This window comes from Notolepis coatsorum (genome assembly GCF_963971535.1).
Source record: "Notolepis coatsorum genome assembly, chromosome: 1".
NCBI lineage: Eukaryota > Metazoa > Chordata > Actinopteri > Aulopiformes > Paralepididae > Notolepis > Notolepis coatsorum.
The window spans coordinates 247,238,822-247,262,778 of NC_140165.1; the positions used below are offsets into that span (position 1 = coordinate 247,238,822).

Genomic DNA, 23,957 nt, shown 5'->3' on the forward strand with positions numbered 1-23,957 from the left:
AATAAATGATTTTATGATTCTGTATGTGTATGTATCTGTGTGTCTGTGTCCATGTGCGTGTGTGTGAGCGTCTTTGTGTCCGTGTGTGTGCGTGCGTCTTTGTCTCTGGGTGTGTGCATCTGAGCGCGTCTGTGTGTGTGTCTTGTGTCTGCGTGTGCATCCGATTCTCTGTGTCTGTCTGTGCGTCTGTTCCTATATGTGCGTGTCTGTTCCAATATGTGTGTGTCTGTTCCTATGCGCGTGTCTGTTCCTGTGTGTGTGTGTGTCTTACTGTAGGTTTCCACTGCGGTCTCCGGCCGCCAGGTGCTGTCCGTCAGGACTGACCACCATGACTCTGATGCCTGCTTTTCCATCCATGCCAGAGGCGTCTCCTTTCTCAGCCTCCACCTGCAGGTGCTGCGTGTCCTGGCCCACGTACACCACCCTGAGCAGGTCCTGGACCAGCACACAAGGTTCAAGTTTGTTTATCATTTGTCAGAACAAAATACAGAATACTTTATAATGAAATGCTTGTTTCTGCATGAGCCCCTGAGAGTGTGCTACATACAGTAAAAAGAAAGTACCGGTAAGTAAAAGAATAATTAAGAAGTAAGCAAAAAGTAGGTAAAGTCAATATACATATATACAATACAGAGTAAAATGAGTAACAGTGAGGTAGAATGCAGAGGTACAAAACTTGGGGTAGGGTGCAAATGAGGTATGAATGTGGTGCAAATCTCTTTAATAATAGATGCATATAAAGTGTGTTAAAGTGTCTAAAGTGAATAAAGTGAGTGGTAAGGTGAGTGTTTGTTTAAAGTGAGTGTGTACATGTGGATGTGTGTGCAGTGTGTGTAGATGATGGGTCGTTATTACATAGCGTGATTGTCATTGAGCATCCGGATGGCCTGGGGATAGAAGCATAACATACTGTTGACCTGCGTACAGCACCCTGAGCAGGTCCTGAACACATTATACCATTCTGAATGATGTTTTTGTGCTTCGTTTTCCTAGAGGGGGCTTTTGAAATGTATAATAATAGAACTAAATGCTGATAATAAATCATATTCAGCCTATAGATTTACTTTGTCCTAAATAAAATAATGCACGTCATATACGGCGCTCGGAGTCGCGATACACGCTGCATGTGGTTATTTTAATAACGGCGCATTGCAAATGTGAATCCCGCTGGGATATTTTTAATGAATGAAACCTATCGGCCGTTTGGCTCTGATTAGTTTCATATATTCTCCGCTGTAGATTTGCTTAACGGAGCGCCCGGATTGTGTTTCATTCAAGCATAAAATTGAAGTGTCTATGCGTGGATTGTGGTCTTTGTGGATTATGAATTACGAGGAATCTGAGGATTGTTGAATTGCATCATCACTCACACGTTATTGTGATATTGTAACTGGGATTAAAATGTCTGATGAGATGCGCTGTTTGACGGATTTGAGCAATTGAATGAGCCGTTGACGTCACATTAATGCATTTGAGAATAAAGAGATAAAACTTAATTCAAAAGAAAAATATTCGAAACACAGGTCTCTTGTCCATTGATGGATATATAATGGATATATTTTGTCTGGCACAGTGGTGTAATGGTTAGTGCTCATTCCTGTCAAGCGGATGACCCCAGTTCGAAACCCCGCGTTTCTAATATAATTTTTTTTGGAATATAATATTAATGACTATACGCAAAAGTAGCCTAGTTTTAAGTTAAAATATTATAAATCTACATGCATTGAGGATGTCATTCTTTATATAGCTCTCAAAGTGCACCAAATTGAAGCATTTACATCGCAAAAAGAAAAAGAAAATTAGAATTTCGAACACGGGTCGTCCGCGTGAGAGGTAAAAGGACTAACCATTAGACCACGGTGCCAGATAAATAAAATATCCATTATATATCCATTAATGGATAAGAGAGCCGTATCCTTATTCTGAAAGAGTTGAACTAATTATTTTCGCTAGCAAGATCTCATTTGATTATTCATTCCATAAGCCTACTGCCAGCAGGCACGTTTAAAGAAATATAATCTGATTGATTGGGGTAATGAGGGACTTAAAATTAGCCTATAGATTATGCATTTAACTTGTCGGCGAGGCTATTGAGCCGTACTGCATTGTACCCATTCTGCAATCTGTTAATAAAGTTTTAAATCAATCAATCAATCAATGTCGTTAGAAAATCAGGATTTCTGCGATCGACACCTGCTGTCTTTTCAGCTGAGGCGGCCACGCGCAATTATCCTGGGTCTCAAGTCTGGTTCGAATGAACGAGACTGAATCAGCGTTCGAGGAACAGGAAAATCCCGGATTCAAACATCGGGTTAATTGAATCTGGATAATGGGACTCTTGATCGACTTAGTTGAACCAGGTACGGGGAATAGGGCCCAGGTCCTGAACACATAACATACTGTTGACCTGCGTACAGCACCCTGAGCAGGTCCTGAACACATAACATACTGTTGACCTGCGTACAGCACCCTGAGCAGGTCCTGAACACATAACATACTGTTGACCTGCGTACAGCACCCTGAGCAGGTCCTGAACACATAACATACTGTTGACCTGCATACAGCACCCTGAGCAGGTCCTGAACACATAACATACTGTTGACCTGCGTACAGCACCCTGAGCAGGTCCTGAACACATAACATACTGTTGACCTGCGTACAGCACCCCGAGCAGGTCCTGAACACATAACATACTGTTGACCTGCGTACAGCACCCTGAGCAGGTCCTGAACACATAACATACTGTTGACCTGCGTACAGCACCCTGAGCAGGTTTTAATTTAAAAGTAGGTTGAGTGGTAAACATAGTTACAGTGATCCTACCGTCCACTGTAAGTCAATGATCATTACGCTGGTGGGTGGCTATACAATTGATTATGCCTAGAGATATTCTATTATGTCCAGAGATATTCTATTACACTAGAGATATTATATTATGCCTAGAGATATTCTATTATGTCCAGAGATATTTTATTACACTAGAGATATTCTATTATGTCCAGAGATATTCTATTACACTAAAGATATTCTATTATGTCCAGATATATTCTATTACACTAGAGATAATCTATTGTGTTTAGAGATATTCTATTATGCCTAGAGATAATCTATTGTGCTTAGAGATTTTTTATTATGTGCAGAGATATTCTATTACACTAGAGATATTATATTATGCCTAGAGATATTATATTATGTCCAGAGATATTCTATTACACTAGAGATATTCTATTATGTCCAGAGATATTCTATTACACTAGAGATATTCTATTATGTCCAGATATAATCTATTACACTAGAGATATTCTATTATGTCCAGATATATTCTATTACACTAGAGATATTCTATTATGTCCAGATATATTATATTACACTAGAGATATTCTATTATGTGCAGAGACATTCCATGCTGTGTGGTTTAGAGGCTCACATTGCTGTAGATGTTTGGCAGGGGGGCGGGGCCGCGGGGCTGGCTCTGCCCCGGTCCCAGCAGGGGGTCTCCGTGCCACAGCCGGATGGTGTTGTCCGAGGAGCAGGTGAGGAAGGAGCCGGCTGGCAGGCAGGCCTGGGACGCCTCCACCTGCTCAGGGTACGTCTGAGGGAACAGGAATTAGGGCACCATCAAGTTTTCCATCTTAAAATTCTGCACAAATTCCAAAAGAATTTTTTTTTAAGAAACAATTTGGAAATGGTAAGTGTTTTGGTTGATATTTGGGAGCTTAAAAAGGTAGAACAGCGACCTCTATGCAAGATAGATTGGCAGAGGCTGAGGTGAGGCCAGCAAGAATGATTGAAATGTGTTTTCCTCCCAGACGGGGGACAGCCTTTAAATTACGGTCCTTTGAATTTCAACTCCAACAGTCCTTAACACTTTCAGAGCCACCAGGGGGTGTCGTACTTACCTGGCTGAATGCCAGCACTTACTTCAATGATAGCGTTGTGAACGCATAATCTCTGTCTTAAATTATGGCTATGTGTCTAATCTGCCCGTCGCTTATCAATGACTTGTTTGCAGTCAACATTGTCAAAACTGATTTTTTTTTTTAATTCGCTTCATTTCCGTTTTATAGCATTTTGAAAAGCCCTCGTTTTTCAGGAAAATATAAAGATTCCGTGATAAACAGCATTTACTGGAATATTCTGGCATACACAAAAATGTTGTAATTTTTCAGCCTATTTATGAATCGTTTTCAAATAAACGCTAGATTATCGATAGTATGTGTACTTATGCACGCTATAGAAGCGGGCTGAAATATCGATTCTCTCATTTCCTGATCAGCGGCACACACACACACGGGACACGTTGATATATCTGTGAAAAAAGCTCCGATTATCCCAAGACTGGTAAAATTAGTTACCTCTGACTTACCTCAGATCAGATGTTATCCAAAAAGATTATTCCAATTCCTGATCGCCATTCCAAATATCGATCGCGTTTATTGATTCAGCGTTGGGTGCTGGAAATACATAATCCACGCTGTTCTGGGGTCGGCGATCAACTTGGGTCTCTTCAGTTGGCTTGACGGAAAAGTAAAATGAGGAAACTGCCCCCCCCCCCCCCCCCCCCCATCAGTCTAAACTAATGGGGTGCAGTTACAACAGGGAGAGACGATAGGGGGCGGTATCTTCCGAATTGAGCTCAGAGAGACTCTGCAGCACTAACCTGAGGCTCGATTGATGAAATATGAATTCAAATCGCCAATAAAAAAAATACGACAAACAAACGCTATATAGCGTTGGTGGCATTCATAGGTCGGCATGAACTAACGACAAAACGTGTCGCTGGCATCCAAAGTGTTAAGCGTGAGATTCTCCCCTCTGTTGCAAAGTTTAAAACCTTGATCTCCAACCATCGTCAGTGAAGTTGTACGTATTTTAATTGATTTGTTATCCTTGCTTTTGTCTAGCCTCGTCTTGTCGTCTTATTGTTATGATTTGATATGCTTTTATGCTTATTTCTGTATGTACGCTCGACGTGACTGTAAATGAGGGAAACCTCAGTTGCCTTTCGAGTTTAAATAAAGGTTTGAAATGAAATTTCCAATAAAGAAACAATCAATTTAGATACATCTGCTGAGATATACAGTATATTCGCTCCTTTTTGTTATAGACCGTATGAAAATGTACGTTTCCTTGCAGATACCCCTCATCGTGTCATTTGGAAGCGCTCAGTAACGACCCCGACACCCACCTCCACGCTCCAGACACAGCTGCTGTGGTACATGGCCGAGTACAGCTTCCCCACGTTCCTGAAGTCCCGTACGTCCCACACGTACACACTGTGGTCGTTGTACACGCAGGTCAGCTGTCTGGAAGCGGGGTCAAAGGTCAGGGCCAGGGTGTCTGGGTACTGCGCTTCAGGTTTGGCAGTGAACAGGTGCCTGTGAAAGATACAGAATATCTTAGTAAGATACAGAAAATAATGTAATGGCTGGTGAGTTTACACACAAGAGTCATGACACTGGACATTACTAGAGTATTCGAATCTACTCACCACTTTATTCTGATACTACACTAGATGGTCTTTATTCTGATACTACACTAGATGGTCTTTATTCTGATACTACACTAGATCAGGGGTTCCCAAACTTTTCAGGCCGGGACCCAGAAAATAAGGCGTCAGAGACCCCTCGGCCCAATGCACATTGTCAGGCTTTTTTTCTTTTTGCCAGGCGACCGATTTTTTAAGCCAAATATCACTTCAATCCTATTAAGTTAGTTCAAGTTAGTTATTCATTTATATGTGCTATTTATGAGAGGGCTAACTTGTTGCAAAATAATAATGATAATAATAATAGCCTCATTAAAATACTATTGTTGCTTCGGTTGTTTTCAGCGTTTTATGTGCATAATCTGTTATTTAGTTTGAAATGTTCGTTGAAATAAGTAGATTTTTCGTTTTTGTTTATTTATTAAGTTAATATAAAACCATATAGTCACATTTTTTAATACAATAGAATTTTAGAATACAACTAGAAACACTGTCCTGGCCTGCTTCTAAGTTCAGTGGCCCCCCCAACTTTGGGAACCACTGCACTAGATGGTCTCTTTATTCTGATACTACACTAGATGGTCTTTATTCTGATACTACACTAGATGGTCTTTATTCTGATACTACATTAGATGGTCTTTATTCTGATACTACACTAGATGGTATTTATTCTGATACTACACTAGATGGTCTTTATTCTGATACTACACTAGATGGTCTTTATTCTGATACTACACTAGATGGTCTCTTTATTATGATACTACACTAGATGGTCTCTTTATTATGATACTACACTAGATGGTCTCTTTATTATGATACTACACTAGATGGTAGGGGTGTAACGGTACACAAAAACCACGGTACGGTACATACCTCGGTTTTGAAGTCAAGGTTCGGTACGGGTTTTCGGTACAGTGGGGGGAAGTTTGGCTTTCCATGTTCGACTCAGGGGTGATGTAGTGTGCAGTAACTAATTGCACTTGTAGGGCTGTCAACGAATATTCTATATTGAAATTAATAATCGACTTGTAAAAGAATAAAACAAATAATAATTATTATATTAGATTGTGAAAAAAACAGCCCGCGGTGGGCGGTCTTTAGTGGTTAACATACCGTTGTATTAGTTCGGTACACTACACAGCCGTTCGGTACGGTACACACTGAAACGATTCGGTTCGGTACGGATACGTGTACCTTTACACCCTACTAGATGGTCTCTTTATTCTGATACTACACTAGATGGTCTTTATTCTGATAGTAGACTAGATGGTCTTACTTTATTCTGATACTACACTAGATGGTCTTTATTCTGATACTACACTAGATGGTATCTGTAACTGAGGGGTACAATTCCCTGACTGTATTGTTAGATATGATACTTACTACCACTACCTCTTGTACTTTAGACTCTGGCCACCCAGTACTAGGTATAAATAATTATGATAAACACTCCCACCTGATGAAACGGATCCAACACAAATGTACCAAGTCGAAAGTCTGCGTTTAATAATAATACACAGCAAAAGGTATGTACAACGATCACTTAATTACATTTATGATTTGAAATAGTATGCACTTTTATGGCAAATGAGTATTCGTAGGTAGATCAATATCGAATGTCCAATCTCTGATTGCGCAGGAAGCAAATATACAACCTGGAATATTTAGGGAACAATAGCAATGATACTTGAATGATTATATAGCTGGATACACTAGGGGGAGGTTCCGACTGCTTGTAGGACAGCTGGAGGGGGGGGGTAGAGTCTGGCTGTATCCCGTCTGGCCGAGGGTATCCTGGGAGAGCCCACAGTCGTGCGACCCGGTGCCCAGCGATCCTCGATCCACAGATGAAAGCAGTTGGACTCTCTGTGGCCGGCGTCCTCCGGTCCACGATGGAGAGACGTGAGGCGACCTCGTCGTGTAGAGCGTCTTCTCACCTGTCGTCCTCTCCGGGGGGGGTATTTCCAACACACCGCAGTGTTGGCCTTTATCCATAGAATAATCAAAGTACTCAAAGCATAATCCAAGCCGGGGAAGGCTAGCCGTCGTCGGTAGAATAATCCAATATACAGGTCCACTCGCTCTTTGGCCTGGAGCTCCTCGGGTGCAGCTTCACGTGGGGTCAACCACCCTGGATAAGCGTCCAGCTGATGCCCGAAACGATGGGGGTGCTGATTACTATAGAACTCTTACCGCACGAGGCACTACATATGAATAGACTATTATTAGCTTAATAGAATACGTCCAACTCGACGATATAGTGCCAAATATGACTATTCAAATATTAATATACACAATGTCTCAATGCCGATACTGGGCCGAATTGGCCTTACTGCCCACACGTGGTTCGCGGGGAGGCTTTTGCGTCTGTCACTCTGTTGGAGGGTAAGGAACTGGACTAAAAGAAAGCTCTACTTTAATAGCGCAGTATATATACGCACTATGAACAAATAGTACCATTAGTGGTGCGGTAGACATATTCCTACGCGGAACTAGGACTTGTCCATACATGTTGAGCGGTACGATTGAACCTGGTCTGAGGGGTATGGCGACCTGGCACCAAGGTCTCGTCCAATGGTAGAATGGAGACTATTATGGGATGTTCAGTAGACTAGAAGGGATATTCAATGCATATTGTACAAGGAATATACAAGGGATATCAGGGGATATACAAATACAATTAAATATATATATAAATAAATATATATATTCGGTTTAATCTGATCCTTCAGAACAGCCGCCCCCTAATTGGTCCCAACCCAATTAGTTAAGCAGAGACAGATTAACCGCACTGTCTACCACTCAAGGGTTCGCTGTAAGGGTCAGTCAACTCACAAAGTCATAGGGTCATGGTCATCATCGATTGTGTCTGGGAGTCGGGGCAGTTCTATGAGCCTCGCCACAGGACGGGTGTAAATGCGCCCCTGGACGAGTACTTCAGCTGCTCGGACCTTGCCATCGGCACCGGTGATCACTTTGCTTACGCGGCCAGCCGGCCACATAGCTCTGGGTAGTGACTGGTCAATAATCATGACGACTGTTCCTTCCGTCAAATTGTCTCTCTCTTTTACCCACTTCTGGCGGGTCTGTAGAGACGGTAGGTAGTGCAGTAGGAAACTGCTCCAAAACTTGTCGGCTAATACTTGGCTGTACCTCCACATTCGTCTGCCGTTCGCTTCTTCAGGCCGGTACATTGTCTGGGGTAACGCGGGATCTAGCCGCCCCATCAGGAGGGTGTTGGGGGTGACTGGGTCAACATCTGCTACATCACTGGAGACGTAACCGAGGGGCTTGGAGTTCAATACTCCCTCAATCTCCGTGAGGACTGTCATTAGGACTTCTTCCGCCACAGTCTGGGCCCCAAGTACTGCGTACAGGGCTGTCTTTATAGAACGTACTTCTCGTTCCCAAGTTCCACCGAAGTGGGGTGCGTTTGGGGGGTTGAATTGGAAGTCAATCTGGGCTGGAGCGAGGTGGGTCTTAAGTTCTGGGCCCATAGCTTGGAAGCTCTCCCTCAGCTCTCTTTCTCCGCCTTTGAAGTTTGTCCCGTGATCGGACAATAATGTAGACGGTTTTCCTTTCCGTGATGTGAATCTTCGGAAGGCCATAAGGAATGAGTCTGCGCTCATGGTCGGAAGGAGCTCGATATGTATCGCTCTGGTGGTCATGCATTTGAATACAATACCCCACCGCTTCTCGGTGCCTCTTCCTTTCTTTATGTGCAGCGGGCCAAAACAGTCCATGCCTGTTGAGTGGAATGGCTTGTCGCTGAGTCGGAGGCGACATGGAGGTAGGTCAGCCATCCGTGGTATGCTGGGCTGCGCGCGCCACTTTCGGCAGTCTAGACAGGTTCGCTGGAAGCGTCGCACCGCCTCTCTTCCTTGAAGTATCCAGTAACGACGTCTGATTTCCGCGAAGACTCTCTCTGCTCCTGCGTGGTGTACATCCTCGTCGTATTTCTTTATAATCAGCTCTGTGACCTTGTGTCGGCTGTTCAATACGATCGGGTACTTAATGTCATCCGGTAAATTGGGGGCTCTCCGCAGGCGACCACCCACTCTGATGAGGGTATGTGTGTCACTCTCGGGGGCCAGATGAATCAATCTGCTGTCTGATGGGACGGGCTTTCCTCCCTGTAGACAGTCTAGTTCATCGGGGAACGAGTCTCTCTGGGCTCGTTGCAGTAGAAGCAGTTCTGCTTCCTCGTAGTCAGCTGCTGACATATCAGCGGGGGACTTAATCTCTGGGTGGTGCCGCAGGAATGTCCGTTGCTGCGCACTCTCTATGGTAATGCAATCGTCTATGTTGGGGTCTGCGGAGACAACAGTGCTCAATCCACAGAACATGGGTTTCTTATTCTCAGCCTCCTCGTCACTTGCTTCCCTCGGGGTGGGCGTGGGCCAATCTCCTTCCGGGAGCTTGAGGAATGCTGGTCCGTCACTGTAGATGTTATGACGGGTTAAGTCATCTAGGGACATTCCCCGGGTGATGACGTCAGCTGGGTTGTATTTTGTATCAACATAGCGCCAGTTTGCTTCTCCGGTTAACTCTCCGGTTAACTCTTGAATCTCAGTGACTCTGACTCCCACGAAGACTTTGTATTTGCATGAATCCGATTTGATCCAGGCGAGTACTGTCGTGGAATCTGACCACAGGATTGTTCTATGCACCGGAATGGTGAGCTCACGTTGGATGAGCGTGGCTAGATGCGCTCCTGCGAGGGCTGCGCAGAGCTCTAGACGTGGGATAGACTGTTGCTTGCGTGGGGCTATTCTCGAGCGGGCGAGGATGAATGCTGTGTAGATCTCTCCCCCCTCTTCTTGGGCCCGCAAGTAGGCTACTGATCCGTAGGCGACCTCGGAGGCGTCACTGAAGACGTGTAAATCCATTTTACATGTCTCTGGCCTCACCGTGGGTGGGAAGTAGCTTCGGCGTATATTAACGCCTGGGAGTGAGTGGAGTTCCATCTCCCACTCTCTCCAGGTGGATGCAAGGTGTGCGGGAATGGGGTCGTCCCAGCCCTGGTCCTTGTCCCACAATGCTCGTACAATCATCTTTGCCCTGGTGGTGTACGGTAGTATACATCCTAACGGGTCATATTGTCGGGCGAGTGTTCTGTACACACTCCGTCTGGTGGTCGGTATTGCCGTCGACCTTCCCTGCTCCGTGGTCAGGGGTTTGTGTCTATAGTGGAGCGAATCTGTTTTGAAGCGCCACACTAGTCCTAGTGTCATCTCTTGGGCTTCTCCTGGGATTGTGGCCATCCAGGTCTCGCTGCTCGCTGCCTTGTCCTCGGAGGAGAGGCTGCGCAGTACGTGCGGATCGCTGCTGGCCCACTGCCTGAGATCAAAGCCGTCTTTGATCAGAGAGGCGCAGAGTTTATGTAGGAGAGCCTCGGCTTCTTCCTGGGTCGAAACGCTTTGTAGACAGTTATCTACGTAGAAGCTGTTCTTCACACTGTGTCGGACCTCTTCGTCCGCTGCTGGGTCCTCTGCGACATGTCTCTGTAGTGCAAATGTAGCACAGCATGGGCTGCATGTAGTTCCGAAAGGGAGGACTTCCCATTGGTAGATGGCTGGGTGCTCATCTCCTGGCCTCTCTCTCCATAGGAACCGCAACAGGGGCTTGTCCTCCTCTACTAATCTCACCTGCAGGAACATCCCTTTGATATCCCCGCTGATAGCCACCTTGTCCTGGCGGAAGCGGAGTAGTACGCCTAGTAGGGAGGGGCCGAGTGTAGGACCGGGCAATATCTCTTTATTCAGATTTTGGGATCCGATCTGGTAGCTGCAGTTAAACACGATGCGGTCTTTGCCGTTGTGATGAACCTTGTGGTGGGGCACGTACCACGATTCAGTCGTCTGGTCGGCCTCTTTAATGTCAATCTTTGTGACGTGTCCCGCTGTGATGAGCTTCTCAATCTCAGCGCGGTATACACTTTCTTGGGCGGGGTCCTTGGCTAAGCGCCGCTCTGTGTTTAGTAGGTACCGCTCTGTGGCGTCTTTCTTTGCGTGAAAGGTAGGCATCCCTTCCCGCCGCAGGAGTGGCGTGGCGTATCTCAACACGCCGCTGACTGGGACTCTCTTTGTTCCCGTCTCGAGGAGGTTAATGGCGTAGATGTCGTCTTTAGAGCGAATGTCTTTCTTTTCGTTCTTAAAGGGCATTTGTTCTAAGGTCCATAGCCTCTCTACATGCTGCAGGAGTGCGGTGTCTCCCTCTGTGACTCGGGAGTGGAGACAGCTAGTGGCTGTGGTTCGGTTGAGAGATTTGGCGAGTGGGCCTTGGAGAGTCCATCCTAGGCGGGTCTCGACTGCTGCAGGACAGCCTCTGGGTCCGGTATGAACCCGGTCTATCGGGACAATGAGGTCTGCATGGTCGGAGCCTATCAACAGTGTCGGGGTAGCACCGTCTATGAGTGGGATCGGTAGCTTGCGTAGATGTACATATTTCTCCATCAGCTTGGCTACGGGGTATGTGTACCGCGAGAGTCCTATTTCTTGGCTGGTGAAAGCGTCTGTAATCCTGTACCGTCGCTCGGGCTGGCCGCTTGCTGCGATAGAGAATGAGACATTCTCGCCCTTTATCGTTTTCAAATCTCTTCTTATTGTCCGAATTGTCATTTGGTTTTCGCTCCCCCGCAGCCCTAGCTGGGCCGCAGCGGACGCGAGCAGAAGGGTCTTCTCTGACCCGTCATCAAGGACGGCGTAAGTGTCCATGACTTTATTCTGGTAGCTCAATGTCACACGGACTACCTTTAAGAGCACTCTGGCTCCGCTGCTGCTGGCGGGGTCGATGTACATGACGCTTGCTTTGCTGCTTGATGGTGCGGGTGGAGGCCGCCGTCTGTTACTGTCGTGGAGTATGTCCAGATGGGCTCCATCGCACCGACTGCACTTTTTCTTTAAGCGGCATTCGGCTGCCGTGTGTGATCGCGCACAGCGAAAACAGCGTCTGTTGGACTTTATCCATTGACTCGCTTCCTCCGCATTCATCTTGGGGAATGAGTCACATTGTGACAGCCAGTGTTCTTTCTCACAGTAGGGGCACACTATCTTCCACTTCTCCTTTCTTGAGGGGGTACTGTGGCTCCTACTGCTTGGCACTGACTCCGATTGGTGCATGACAGTCACAGATCTTCTTCCATCATTTAGTCTCCTGGTTCCTTCTCTGGAGCCAGGGGTGCTCCGTCCGAATGTATCTAGCCGTAAGCTGCTGACTTCTCTCGCCAGGAAGTCGGCTAGATCGAGGAGGTTCGGTTCGGGGCCATTAGGGTCTCGGTGGTCTCTCTGCCGCCTAAAGCGCTCCTGTCGGGCGGGCGGTAGCTTCTCCAAGATCCTCTCTACATTTGAGTTGGCGTATAGTTCATGCCTACCCTTTTCCCTCTGCGCTCCCAGCATCCCTACCAGGGACTGCACTCTGATGGACAGGTCGTCCAGTGCTCGATTGTCTGTTGCTGGGGGTAGGCGGTCGATGTGCCTGATCTCCTGGATCACGTAATCCCATATACGTCCATATCTCTGGTCCAACGCTACCAGCGCTGCGGTGTATGGGGTCGTGGAAGTGGCGTAGGCGAGCGCTATGTTGTGCGCGCGGGGTACCTTTAAATGCTTCAGTAGTATCGCGTATTTATGGCGTTCATCAATGACATCCACCAACATTGTCTCCAGACACATGCGGAGCTCCGTATACTGGGCCCGGTTCTCCTGGGTGAAGTCTGGTACCATAGGTGTGCCAATGTATGACGCGGATTGTTGATACATCGGCGAGCGTTGGGGGAGAGGCCTCCTAGGCGAGTCTCCTCCTGCTCCTTGGCGTGGGCTGGTACCGGCTGTGTACCATGGCCCGCTGGTCCAGGTGCTGTTCCTCGGTGCGGGTCGTGCGTCGTGCTCACCCGTGAATAGCGTCGGGGGTCTGTAGCGCAGCTCCGCGGGGGTATGGCCTGGGCTGTACTGGACCTCCTGGTCCGGTAGAGTACTGTGCTGTCGTCGGGCGTGGTTCTCCTCCTCTTCCTCTTAGTCTTCCGTTAGGTCATCCAGGGCTTGTAGTCTCTGATTTAGCCTCTCCGCAGTGTATGCTGCTCCTTCCCGGTGGCTGGGTCTCGCTTGGACCGGTTGGGGAAGGGGGTCTGCGGGGGGTATAAACCTCGTCTGTTGGTCAAGTTCAGGGTCGCTTACTCGGCTAGGGGATGCCGCCCTGGAGTGATGTCTAGACGAGTTCCTGGAGCCTCTGGTGGAGGGAGGGGGTGTTGTCCTTCTGATCAGCTGTTCTATTAGTTGCGCTTGTGCTCTGTCGCGCTCGGCTTCGCGCTTGGTGAGATCCGATTCTCTCTGGGCACCGGTGGCGGCGCGCTGGGCGTCGGCCCGGTCTCTTGCCATATTCTCTTCCATCTGAATGCGTCTTATTTCCAGGCGTATGTGCTCTTCTTCGCTCCGTTGCTGTATCTGCAATCGATCGCGTTCACCCTGGAGTCTATCGCGTTCAGTAGAGGCTTTCAGGCTGACGAGGAATGCCTGCTGTAGTGTCCTCTCTGCCTCGCTGGGAGAAGACGGTTGTATAGGGGAGCCGTCCCTTGGGGTACTCCGTGCGGAGTCTTGGAGCTCTATCTCCACGGTGCTCTCCTCATCTTCTTCCGTGCCGAGTTCTCTCACGGTAGTGTTGTCTTCCTCCCGGGACTCGTCGGGGACTACTTCTTCGGTATTGGCGGGGTGTAAAGTCATGTCTGGTTCCCCCTGGTCCCCACCGTGAGCTGGGTCAGTTACGTTAGAACCCATAGGGGCCTCTATGGTCGGGGTAGCCTGGTCGTTAGGGTTAGACATAATTTTACTTTCTAGTTTTACCGCGTTTACGGCTGGTAGAAGACTAGGTTGTTGACTGACAGCGTAAGCCTCTAGGTACTGAGGGAGCCGTCGTTTGCGCCGCGGGCGTTGTTGGTTAGGAGGATCGTTTCGTGGAGTGTTCATCATAGGCCATTTTAATATTAATAACACTATATTAATATTACACTGATTACCCTCCGGCTCGAAGGACCAATTCTAACTGAGGGGTACAATTCCCTGACTGTATTGTTAGATATGATACTTAATACCACTACCTCTTGTACTTTAGACTCTGGCCACCCAGTACTAGGTATAAATAATTATGATAAACACTCCCACCTGATGAAACGGATCCAACACAAATGTACCAAGTCGAAAGTCTGCGTTTAATAATAATACATAGCAAAAGGTATGTACAACGATCACTTAATTACATTTATGATTTGAAATAGTATGCACTTTTATGGCAAATGAGTATTCGTAGGTAGATCAATATCGAATGTCCAATCTCTGATTGCGCAGGAAGCAAATATACAACCTGGAATATTTAGGGAACAATAGCAATGATACTTGAATGATTATATAGCTGGATACACTAGGGGGAGGTTCCGACTGCTTGTAGGACAGCTGGAGGGGGGGGGTAGAGTCTGGCTGTATCCAGTCTGGCCGAGGGTATCCTGGGAGAGCCCACAGTCGTGCGACCCGGTGCCCAGCGATCCTCGATCCACAGATGAAAGCAGTTGGACTCTCTGTGGCCGGCGTCCTCCGGTCCACGATGGAGAGACGTGAGGCGACCTCGTCGTGTAGAGCGTCTTCTCACCTGTCGTCCTCTCCGGGGGGGGTATTTCCAACACACCGCAGTGTTGGCCTTTATCCATAGAATAATCAAAGTACTCAAAGCATAATCCAAGCCGGGGAAGGCTAGCCGTCGTCGGTAGAATAATCCAATATACAGGTCCACTCGCTCTTTGGCCTGGAGCTCCTCGGGTGCAGCTTCACGTGGGGTCAACCACCCTGGATAAGCGTCCAGCTGATGCCCGAAACGATGGGGGTGCTGATTACTATAGAACTCTTACCGCACGAGGCACTACATATGAATAGACTATTATTAGCTTAATAGAATACGTCCAACTCGACGATATAGTGCCAAATATGACTATTCAAATATTAATATACACGATGTCTCAATGCCGATACTGGGCCGAATTGGCCTTACTGCCCACACGTGGTTCGCGGGGAGGCTTTTGCGTCTGTCACTCTGTTGGAGGGTAAGGAACTGGACTAAAAGAAAGCTCTACTTTAATAGCGCAGTATATATACGCACTATGAACAAATAGTACCATTAGTGGTGCGGTAGACATATTCCTACGCGGAACTAGGACTTGTCCATACATGTTGAGCGGTACGATTGAACCTGGTCTGAGGGGTATGGCGACCTGGCACCAAGGTCTCGTCCAATGGTAGAATGGAGACTATTATGGGATGTTCAGTAGACTAGAAGGGATATTCAATGCATATTGTACAAGGAATATACAAGGGATATCAGGGGATATACAAATACAATTAAATATATATATATAAATAAATATATATATTCGGTTTAATCTGATCCTTCAGAACAGTATCTTTATTCTGATACTACACTAGATGGTCTTTATTCTGATACTACACAAGATTGTCTATTCTGATACTACACTAGATGGTCTTACTTTATTCTGATACTACACTAGATGGTATCTTTATTCTGATAGTACACTAGATGGTCTTTATTCTGATACTACACAAGATTGTCTATTCTGATACTACACTAGATGGTCTTACTTTATTCTGATACTACACTAGATTGTCTTTATTCTGATACTACACTAGATGGTCTCTTTATTCTGATACTACACTAGATGGTCTTTATTCTGATACTACACTAGATGGTCTCTTTATTCTGATATACACTAGATGGTCTTTATTCTGATACTACACTAGATGGTCTTTATTCTGATACTACACTAGATAGATAGTCTTACTTTGGGAGGAAGCTTTACTGTTTGGATGTGGTCATTCCAGGCTTCCATCAGTGGATGTATGCACCGTTATGTTTTATGGGCTGATATGGTTATGTCTGTTCTTTCTTGTGTTTCTAGTCATTTTGTCTATAAATTCCTAAAAGCTGGTCTACAATCAGATTTGTGTCTGGTGAATGTATTACCCTTCTATTCTACAATCAGATTTGTCCGGTAGAATAATGAAAGTGTCTGGTGAATCTATTACCCTTTCAGCCACTGTGGAAGGAAGTTAGTTTCCTGCCCTGCCAAGATCAAGAGATTCAGAGAGCAGAGATCAATCGGTGTCACACACTCTCCAGAATAATCCATGATTATTTAACTAGGAAAACATCTGATCAGCCAAGGAGATCTTCATCAGACCCGTCGCATCACTGATCCAGACTTAGAAAGGACCTGATGCAGACTGATCCACCCGACTGGACTGCCTGGGTGATGTCCTGCAGGTTAGCTCTCCTCTTACCCTGACTGGACTCCTCAGGTCTGCATGTTAGCTCTTACCCTGACTGGACTCCTCAGGTCTGCAGGTTAGCTCTTACCCTGACTGGACTCCCTGGGTGATGTCCTGCAGGTTAGCTCTCCTCTTACCCTGACTGGACTCCTCAGGTCTGCATGTTAGCTCTTACCCTGACTGGACTCCCTGGGTGATGTCCACCCCCAGACAGTGGGGCTGGTGTAGCGTGGTGATGTACTGCAGGTTCTGGGGACTGAAGACCCGGACCGTACCGTTGGCGCAGCCACAGAAGACGTAGGACTCGCTGACCGACAGGCATCGAGCAGACGTGGTCTGTGGGGAGACGAGAGGACAACCACAGGTTTTCAACAGACAGCGAGAGGGTCTGACTGACTATTACATGACATACGGTGCAATTCATTACAAAAGGGGAATTCCACTCTGGGTCTCTCTTGTATCTGTAGAAAGGTTGCTTTACTACAGAGTCAAATGAGCTCACAGCCAGTTCTGTACATATCGTCAGGCCAGAGATATAGACCTAAACTACTGAGCATGCTCCAGAGATATAGACCTAAACTACTGAGCGTGCTCCAGAGATATAGACCTAAACTACTGAGCATGATCCAGAGATATAGACCTAAACTACTGAGCATGCTCCAGAGATATAGACCTAAACTACTGAGCGTGCTCCAGAGATATGGACTGACCTTTAGATCCATCCAGGCTTCCAGCTATAGTATGAGGGCTAGGGTTAGGGGGTAGAGGTGGACTGACCTTCAGATCCACCCAGGCTTCCAGCTATAGTATGAGGGCTAGGGTTAGGGGGTAGAGGTGGACTGACCTTCAGATCCACCCAGGCTTCCAGCTATAGTATGAGGGCTAGGGTTAGGGGGTAGAGGTGGACTGACCTTCAGATCCACCCAGGCTTCCAGCTATAGTATGAGGGCTAGGGTTAGGGGGTAGAGGTGGACTGACCTTCAGATCCATCCAGGCTTCCAGCTATAGTATGAGGGCTAGGGTTAGGGGGTAGAGGTGGACTGACCTTCAGATCCATCCAGGCCTCCAACTCTCTTTTGCTGTTGAAGAGGCAAAGCAGACCAGAGGCCACGATGCAGTAGGTGCTGTTGGCCCGGCTGCCGCGGCCGCACGCCAGGCTGCAGAACAGGCTGTTCTTGTGTTCTCCTAGCAACCCTGACCGGCCAATCAGCGGCACCGTGCTGTTCACCTTGAGGAAACCACCCAGGAAGTAAAAGATAAACCGTCAGCATACAGTGAAGAGTCGGCAAGGCGAGGGAGACGACAAATAACACTTTTCACTGATGAAAGGGATTAGAAGAAACATGGACAGAATGCTGTGAGGAAACAACCGAGAGAAACAAATGGGGTTTTCCTTTAACAAAATACTGTATTCATCCGCCCTTATGGAATAAGAGCTTGTGTGCTAGTTGAGACACCAATAATAACAATAAACTTTATTTGTACAGCACCCTTCGGTGCTTCACAGCGGTGACTAACGACAGACCGCTGCAGGTACCGCTGACAACGGGATTTGAACCCCAGGTCTCCGCGGCGCCTAGACCTCTAAACCACCCAGACACACCACACCAAATTGACGGACGTCTCTCGTCTGCCCTCCTCCTCACCCGTGTCTCCTTGGAAGCGTTGAGGTACCAGAACTTGATGTGTCTGTTTCCAGCCGTGACGAAGTAGCTGTTGTCCTCGGAGAAGGACACGGCCAGCACCTTGCTGGACACCTTGTTGGAGGCGATCACAGTCCCTTTCTGCACACAAGGACCAAAACACAATACGTGAAGTACAGCTCCAGTTAGGCCTGATGATTAGACTGCATTCTTTCTGGGCACTCAAGTTGACGACTGCTCCTCTCATTGCAAACAAATCACACTGTGAAACAGACACATGTTGTCAGTGAAGAAAGACATGTTGTGCCGATTTTGAAGACATTCTTACTGTTGCACCATGAGCAGTGGTGGGAAGTAACTAAGTATTTGTACTCAGTATAATTCGGTACTTGTACTTCATTTTAGGGAAGTTTGTATTTTCACTCCACTACATTTCAAAGATAATATTGTACTTTTTACTCTACTACATTTATCTGAAGCCATCAGTTACTAGTTACTTTGAAGAAAACGATTTTGCATAGAAAACACAGCAAGACTTGATAAAGATTATGTACTTTCGAATTCAACTTGGACCACACCACTTTAACATAACCTTTACTTCAGAGTAGCATAACTGGACCACATACCACTTTAACATAACCTTTAATCAGAGCAGCATAACTGGACCACACCACTTGTCTTTAACATAACCTTTACTTCAGAGCAGCATAACTGGACCACATACCACTTTAACATAACCTTTAATCAGAGCAGCATAACTGGACCACACCACTTGTCTTTAACATAACCTTTACTTCAGAGCAGCATAACTGGATCACATACCACTTTAACATAACCTTTAATCAGAGCAGCATAATTTGACCACATACCACTTTAACATAGCCTTTAAATCAGAGCACCATAAATGGCCCACATACCACTTTAACATAACCTTTAAATCAGAGTAGCAGAACTGGACCACATACCACTTTAACATAACCTTTAAACCAGAGCACCATAACTGGCCCACATACCACTTTAACATAACCTTTAAATCAGAGTAGCAGAACTGGACCACATACCACTTTAACATAACCTTTAAACCAGAGCACCATAACTGGCCCACATACCACTTTAACATAGCCTTTAATCAGAGCAGCAGAACTGGACCACATACCACTTTAACATAGCCTTTAATCAGAGCAGCAGAACTGGACCACATACCACTTTAACCTTTAGAGGTCAATGGTCCGAGGGTTGAACACTCCCAAGCACTGGAATACACAAACATCAAGTAGAGTGCATACTTTTAATACTTAAGTAAGTACATTCAATATAAAAAACGTCTCTACTTTTATTTAAGTAGGATTTTTAAGGAGTACCATTATATCTGGGTATTTCTACTTAAGTAAAGGAACTGTGTACTCCAGTCAGCTGGGGGCATTCTCTCTTGTAAAACATTCGCAGCGACTCGAGACAGTCGATTTATCACCTGCTAGCATCAATTCCCAAAGTTGACCTACCATGCCAGACTGCTCCCATGTGTTTGTTTGTTTACATTTGAAAGCTCCTTCCGTTGTCATGACGCTGCCTTGACCTCTCCTCATTTTTCCACCCGCAGAGACGGCCCCCAGTCTTGAAGCAGGGCCCTGTTCCTTTCTATAATAAGCCGATGTTTATCTTGTTCCCATGCTGAATGGATTCTTTCCTGAACAGTGATACTCCTCTGGTGAGCACTACATTTAAGGAGCTTCTTCTGTATTATTGCATGTGGGAAACAAATTTTGACATGTGGATGAAATCAATTAGTCGAGAAATCCTATGATTGGTAGTCAGCCAAGAAATTCTTTAGTCGAGGACAGTGTGTGCGTGTGTGTGTATGCATGTGTGTGTATGTGTATGTGTGTGTGTGCATGTGTGCGTGTGTGTATGTATGTACAGTATGTATGTATGTGTATGCGAGTGCGTGTGTGTGGACTCACCCTCCACTCCCAGACACTGACGGTCATGTCGTGCTGGTAGCCCACAGAGACGATGTAGCTGCTGTTGGCAGAGAACGCCACGCAGGCCACGCCGTACTTATGACTCTGGACCTCAGCCACCTGACTCCTCTCGGACACGTCCCACACACGCACACAGGGCAGGTGGCCGCTCTGGACACAGAGGAGACAAGAGACACAAACGGGTGACCGCTCTGGACACAGAGGAGACAAGAGACACAGACAGGTGACCGCTCTGGACACAGAGGAGACAAGAGACACAGACAGGTGACCGCTCTGGACACAGAGGAGACAAGAGACACAGACAGGTGACCGCTCTGGACACAGAGGAGACAAAAGACACAGACAGGTGACCGCTCTGGACACAGGAAGAGACACAGACAGGTGACCGCTCTGGACACAGAGGAGACAAAAGACACAGACAGGTGACCGCTCTGGACACAGGAAGAGACACAGACAGGTGACCGCTCTGGACAGAGGAACTTGACACGACTTGAAATGAAACTATCAAGATGTGCTTGAAGGGCGGCTAGGTGGTGTAGTGGGCAAGGCGCTCGCCACCAACGCTGGAGACGCTGGGTTCGAGCCCAGCTCTCGGCGTTGCTACCAGCTTGGCTGGTCGCTCATACTAACACAATTGGCAGTATTAGGGGTGGGAAAGCTGATGGGTGGGTCCTGGGCGTTGTGGACAGCGACTCCTACAGTTCGGTCGGGGCGCCTGCTCAGCGAGGGAAGGATCTGGAGGGAGGTAGTGTGACCTTCCACACGTTACACTCTCCCAGTGAGAGTCCGTGCTGTCAGGCCGGCTGCCGGCTGGCTGCACATGTGTCGGAGGAAAGCATGCGACAGTCTCCGGCCTCCCGGACCAACAGTAGGGGGGGGTGCGCAACAACCAGGAAGTGGGTTGGGAATTGGCAAAACTACTAACAGTGGGATGGGAGGAAAAAATCGGAAAAAGGAGGGGGGGAAAAGTTCCCGCCTGTTCTAGGGGCTTTTTCCCTTCAGCAAGTCAAATGCATGCTCAATTGGATTCAGGTCAGGTGATTGACTTAAGTCATTGCATAACATTCCACTTCTTTGCCTAAAAAAAAACGTTTGGTTGCTTTCGCAGTCTTCTTCAGGTCATTGTCCATCTGCACTGTGAAGCACCGTCCAATGAGTTCTGAAGCATTTGGTAGAATACGAGCAGATAATATTGCCGGAAACACTTCAGAATTCATCCTGCTGCTTTTGTCAGCAGTCACATCATCAATAAATACAAGGGAACCAGTTCCATTGGCAGCCATACATGCCCACACCATAACACTACCTCTTGATTTGGCCAACTGTTGTGAAGGGGTTTTTCTTCACCAGGGAAAGAGTTCTTCGGTCATCCACCACAGTTGTTTTCCATTGTCTTCCGGGTCTTTTGGTGTTGCTGAGCTCACCAGTGCATTCTTTCTTTTTAACCCCTTAAGCCCGAGCGGTCCGGTCCCAGACCGACAATAATTTCATGCCATAAATAGATCGATAGTCTGTATGAATTATTGCCGTGTTTTTTTCCAAATGTAGCTAAGAGTAAAGACCCTAACCCTATCAAAACAGCAGTCAAATTGTATATTTTCAACACTACCTTTGTTTACCAATGATTTTAAGTGTTATTAGCTAAATATGAGTTGATAGAAATCTCAGCGCATTGAGTCAGAAACCGGAGGATATAGAGGCGAGGAAATTACGCCGTCATTCTTGTTTGTAGTCCCATGAAAGAGGAGACCCAGGGCTTTCGAATTTCATAAAACTACACTACCCAGCTCACGCCAGTCTGGTGTGAGAAAAATGTCAGCGTTATTTCCGTGATTATGTCTCACAGGTCGCACAAACCTGAACGGTATTGGCATAAAATAGAATGTACCCGTACTTTTCGGACTATAAGCCGCGGCTTTTTTCCCCATTTTTCGACCCTGTGGCTTATATAACGGTGCGGCTTATATGTGGACAAAACCCGAAAATCGAAACATTGCTTTTTTTACTGCATTGAAATGTTATTTATCTGTTCCCTTATTTGCTAAACGTAATACAACTTGTAAATGAGTTAATGTTATTTGTCCGACAGTATTGTGTCCCAATGGGAGTCATTCTCTGTAGAGGTGGGAACTTAAAGCTCAATATAAGAACGGCCATGCACCACCACTCACAGAATCGAGCAAAGGGCAATCAATCTGTCAATCCTTTCCGTGTCCGGGCCGGGTGAGGTTTCCTGTGTTGAGTCAAATTAAGCCGCAGGCTCCACTCCTTACATATGGTAATTAAACATTAAAACACATGCGGCTTATAGTCCAGTGCGGCTTATAGTGCGAAAAGTATGGTAGTTTGTTTCTTTACCTTTCTGTGAACGTCTAGAAGAAAAAAAACGCATCTCAATCTGGTGAAAAATGGCGGCGAATTTTTCATTACAAAAAAGTTACTTACAGTAGATTTCATTCAGTCTTTGCTGCCCTGTCAGGGGCGCCTGGTGGTACTAAATCCAGATTGAACTCTGCCATTGGAAAGAGGAGATTTGGCCTGATGTATGACTTGGCCATAATAAGGTAATTTATAAGCCTGATATTCTATATTCATATTTCAAATTGCATGTGTCCGGATGGCACTGTATCTACAAAAAACCCTGTAAATCATCTGCCCTTTATTCATTTGCTTAGATTTTCTGTACAATTGATCTCAAGAAGGTGTGAGATCCTGGCAACTTTCCACGTCTGGCCAATGTTAGCATGGTGTTATTCACCGTCAAAGATGGAAAGAATTATAATAATAATTTATATTCTCCTTTGGTTCGTTACAATTTACTCAAGCATAGTAACAGACACAATATTTCTGACACTGGGAATACATTCCCTGAGGTCCATAAATGTCCCTAGATACAACATGCAAATATCCCTGGAAGAAGTAGAGCAATCTTCCATTTACTTGGGTATGTACTTTTAGGCAAGTTTCTTGAAATTATAGCTGGGGCTTAAGAGGTTAAGAATGTACCAAACAGTTGATTTGGCCACGCCTAATGTGTTTGCCATCTCTCTGCAAAAACCTCCTATTGAGAGTTGACAGCAACAGACTCCAAATGCAAATACCACACTTGAAATGAACTTATCTGCTCCTTGTAAATGAAATAATGAGGGAATAACCCACACCTGGCCATGGAACAGCTGAGCAGTCAATTGTCCAATTACCTTTGGTCCCTTATAAAGTAGGACACATGTTGATGTCCAAATATGTATGGACCTGAAACTGAAAACTGTTCCAACTCCTACACTGTTGACCTGATTTGGATTAAAGAGCATCTTGATCGTTTCATTTCAAATACATTGTGGTGATGTACAGAGCCCAAATTATGAAAATTATGTTGATGTCCAAATATGTATGGAACTGACTGTAGATAAATATACCATCCCTGAACTGTGTCTAATAAGGCTGCCTCCTCTTAGTCCACCAGCCACTAATCACCAAGAAATCAAACTCGAAATTAGGGCTGGACGGTATGGTCTAACAT

General features: G+C 46.2%; 1 protein-coding gene across 1 annotated transcript in view; it reads right to left on the minus strand.

Annotated features, from left to right (window-relative positions):
* Positions 1-23,957, minus strand: part of wdr62 (WD repeat domain 62) — a 106,563-nt gene that overhangs the window by 57,283 nt on the left and 25,323 nt on the right. The window contains exons 5-11 of the mRNA XM_084315309.1: positions 20,417-20,587; positions 18,459-18,596; positions 17,858-18,040; positions 16,988-17,148; positions 5,189-5,378; positions 3,428-3,592; positions 272-435 (exon numbers count right to left, since the gene is read on the minus strand). Coding sequence (XP_084171435.1) covers positions 272-435; positions 3,428-3,592; positions 5,189-5,378; positions 16,988-17,148; positions 17,858-18,040; positions 18,459-18,596; positions 20,417-20,587 — 1,172 coding nt within the window. The remainder of the gene's footprint in view (positions 1-271; positions 436-3,427; positions 3,593-5,188; positions 5,379-16,987; positions 17,149-17,857; positions 18,041-18,458; positions 18,597-20,416; positions 20,588-23,957) is intronic.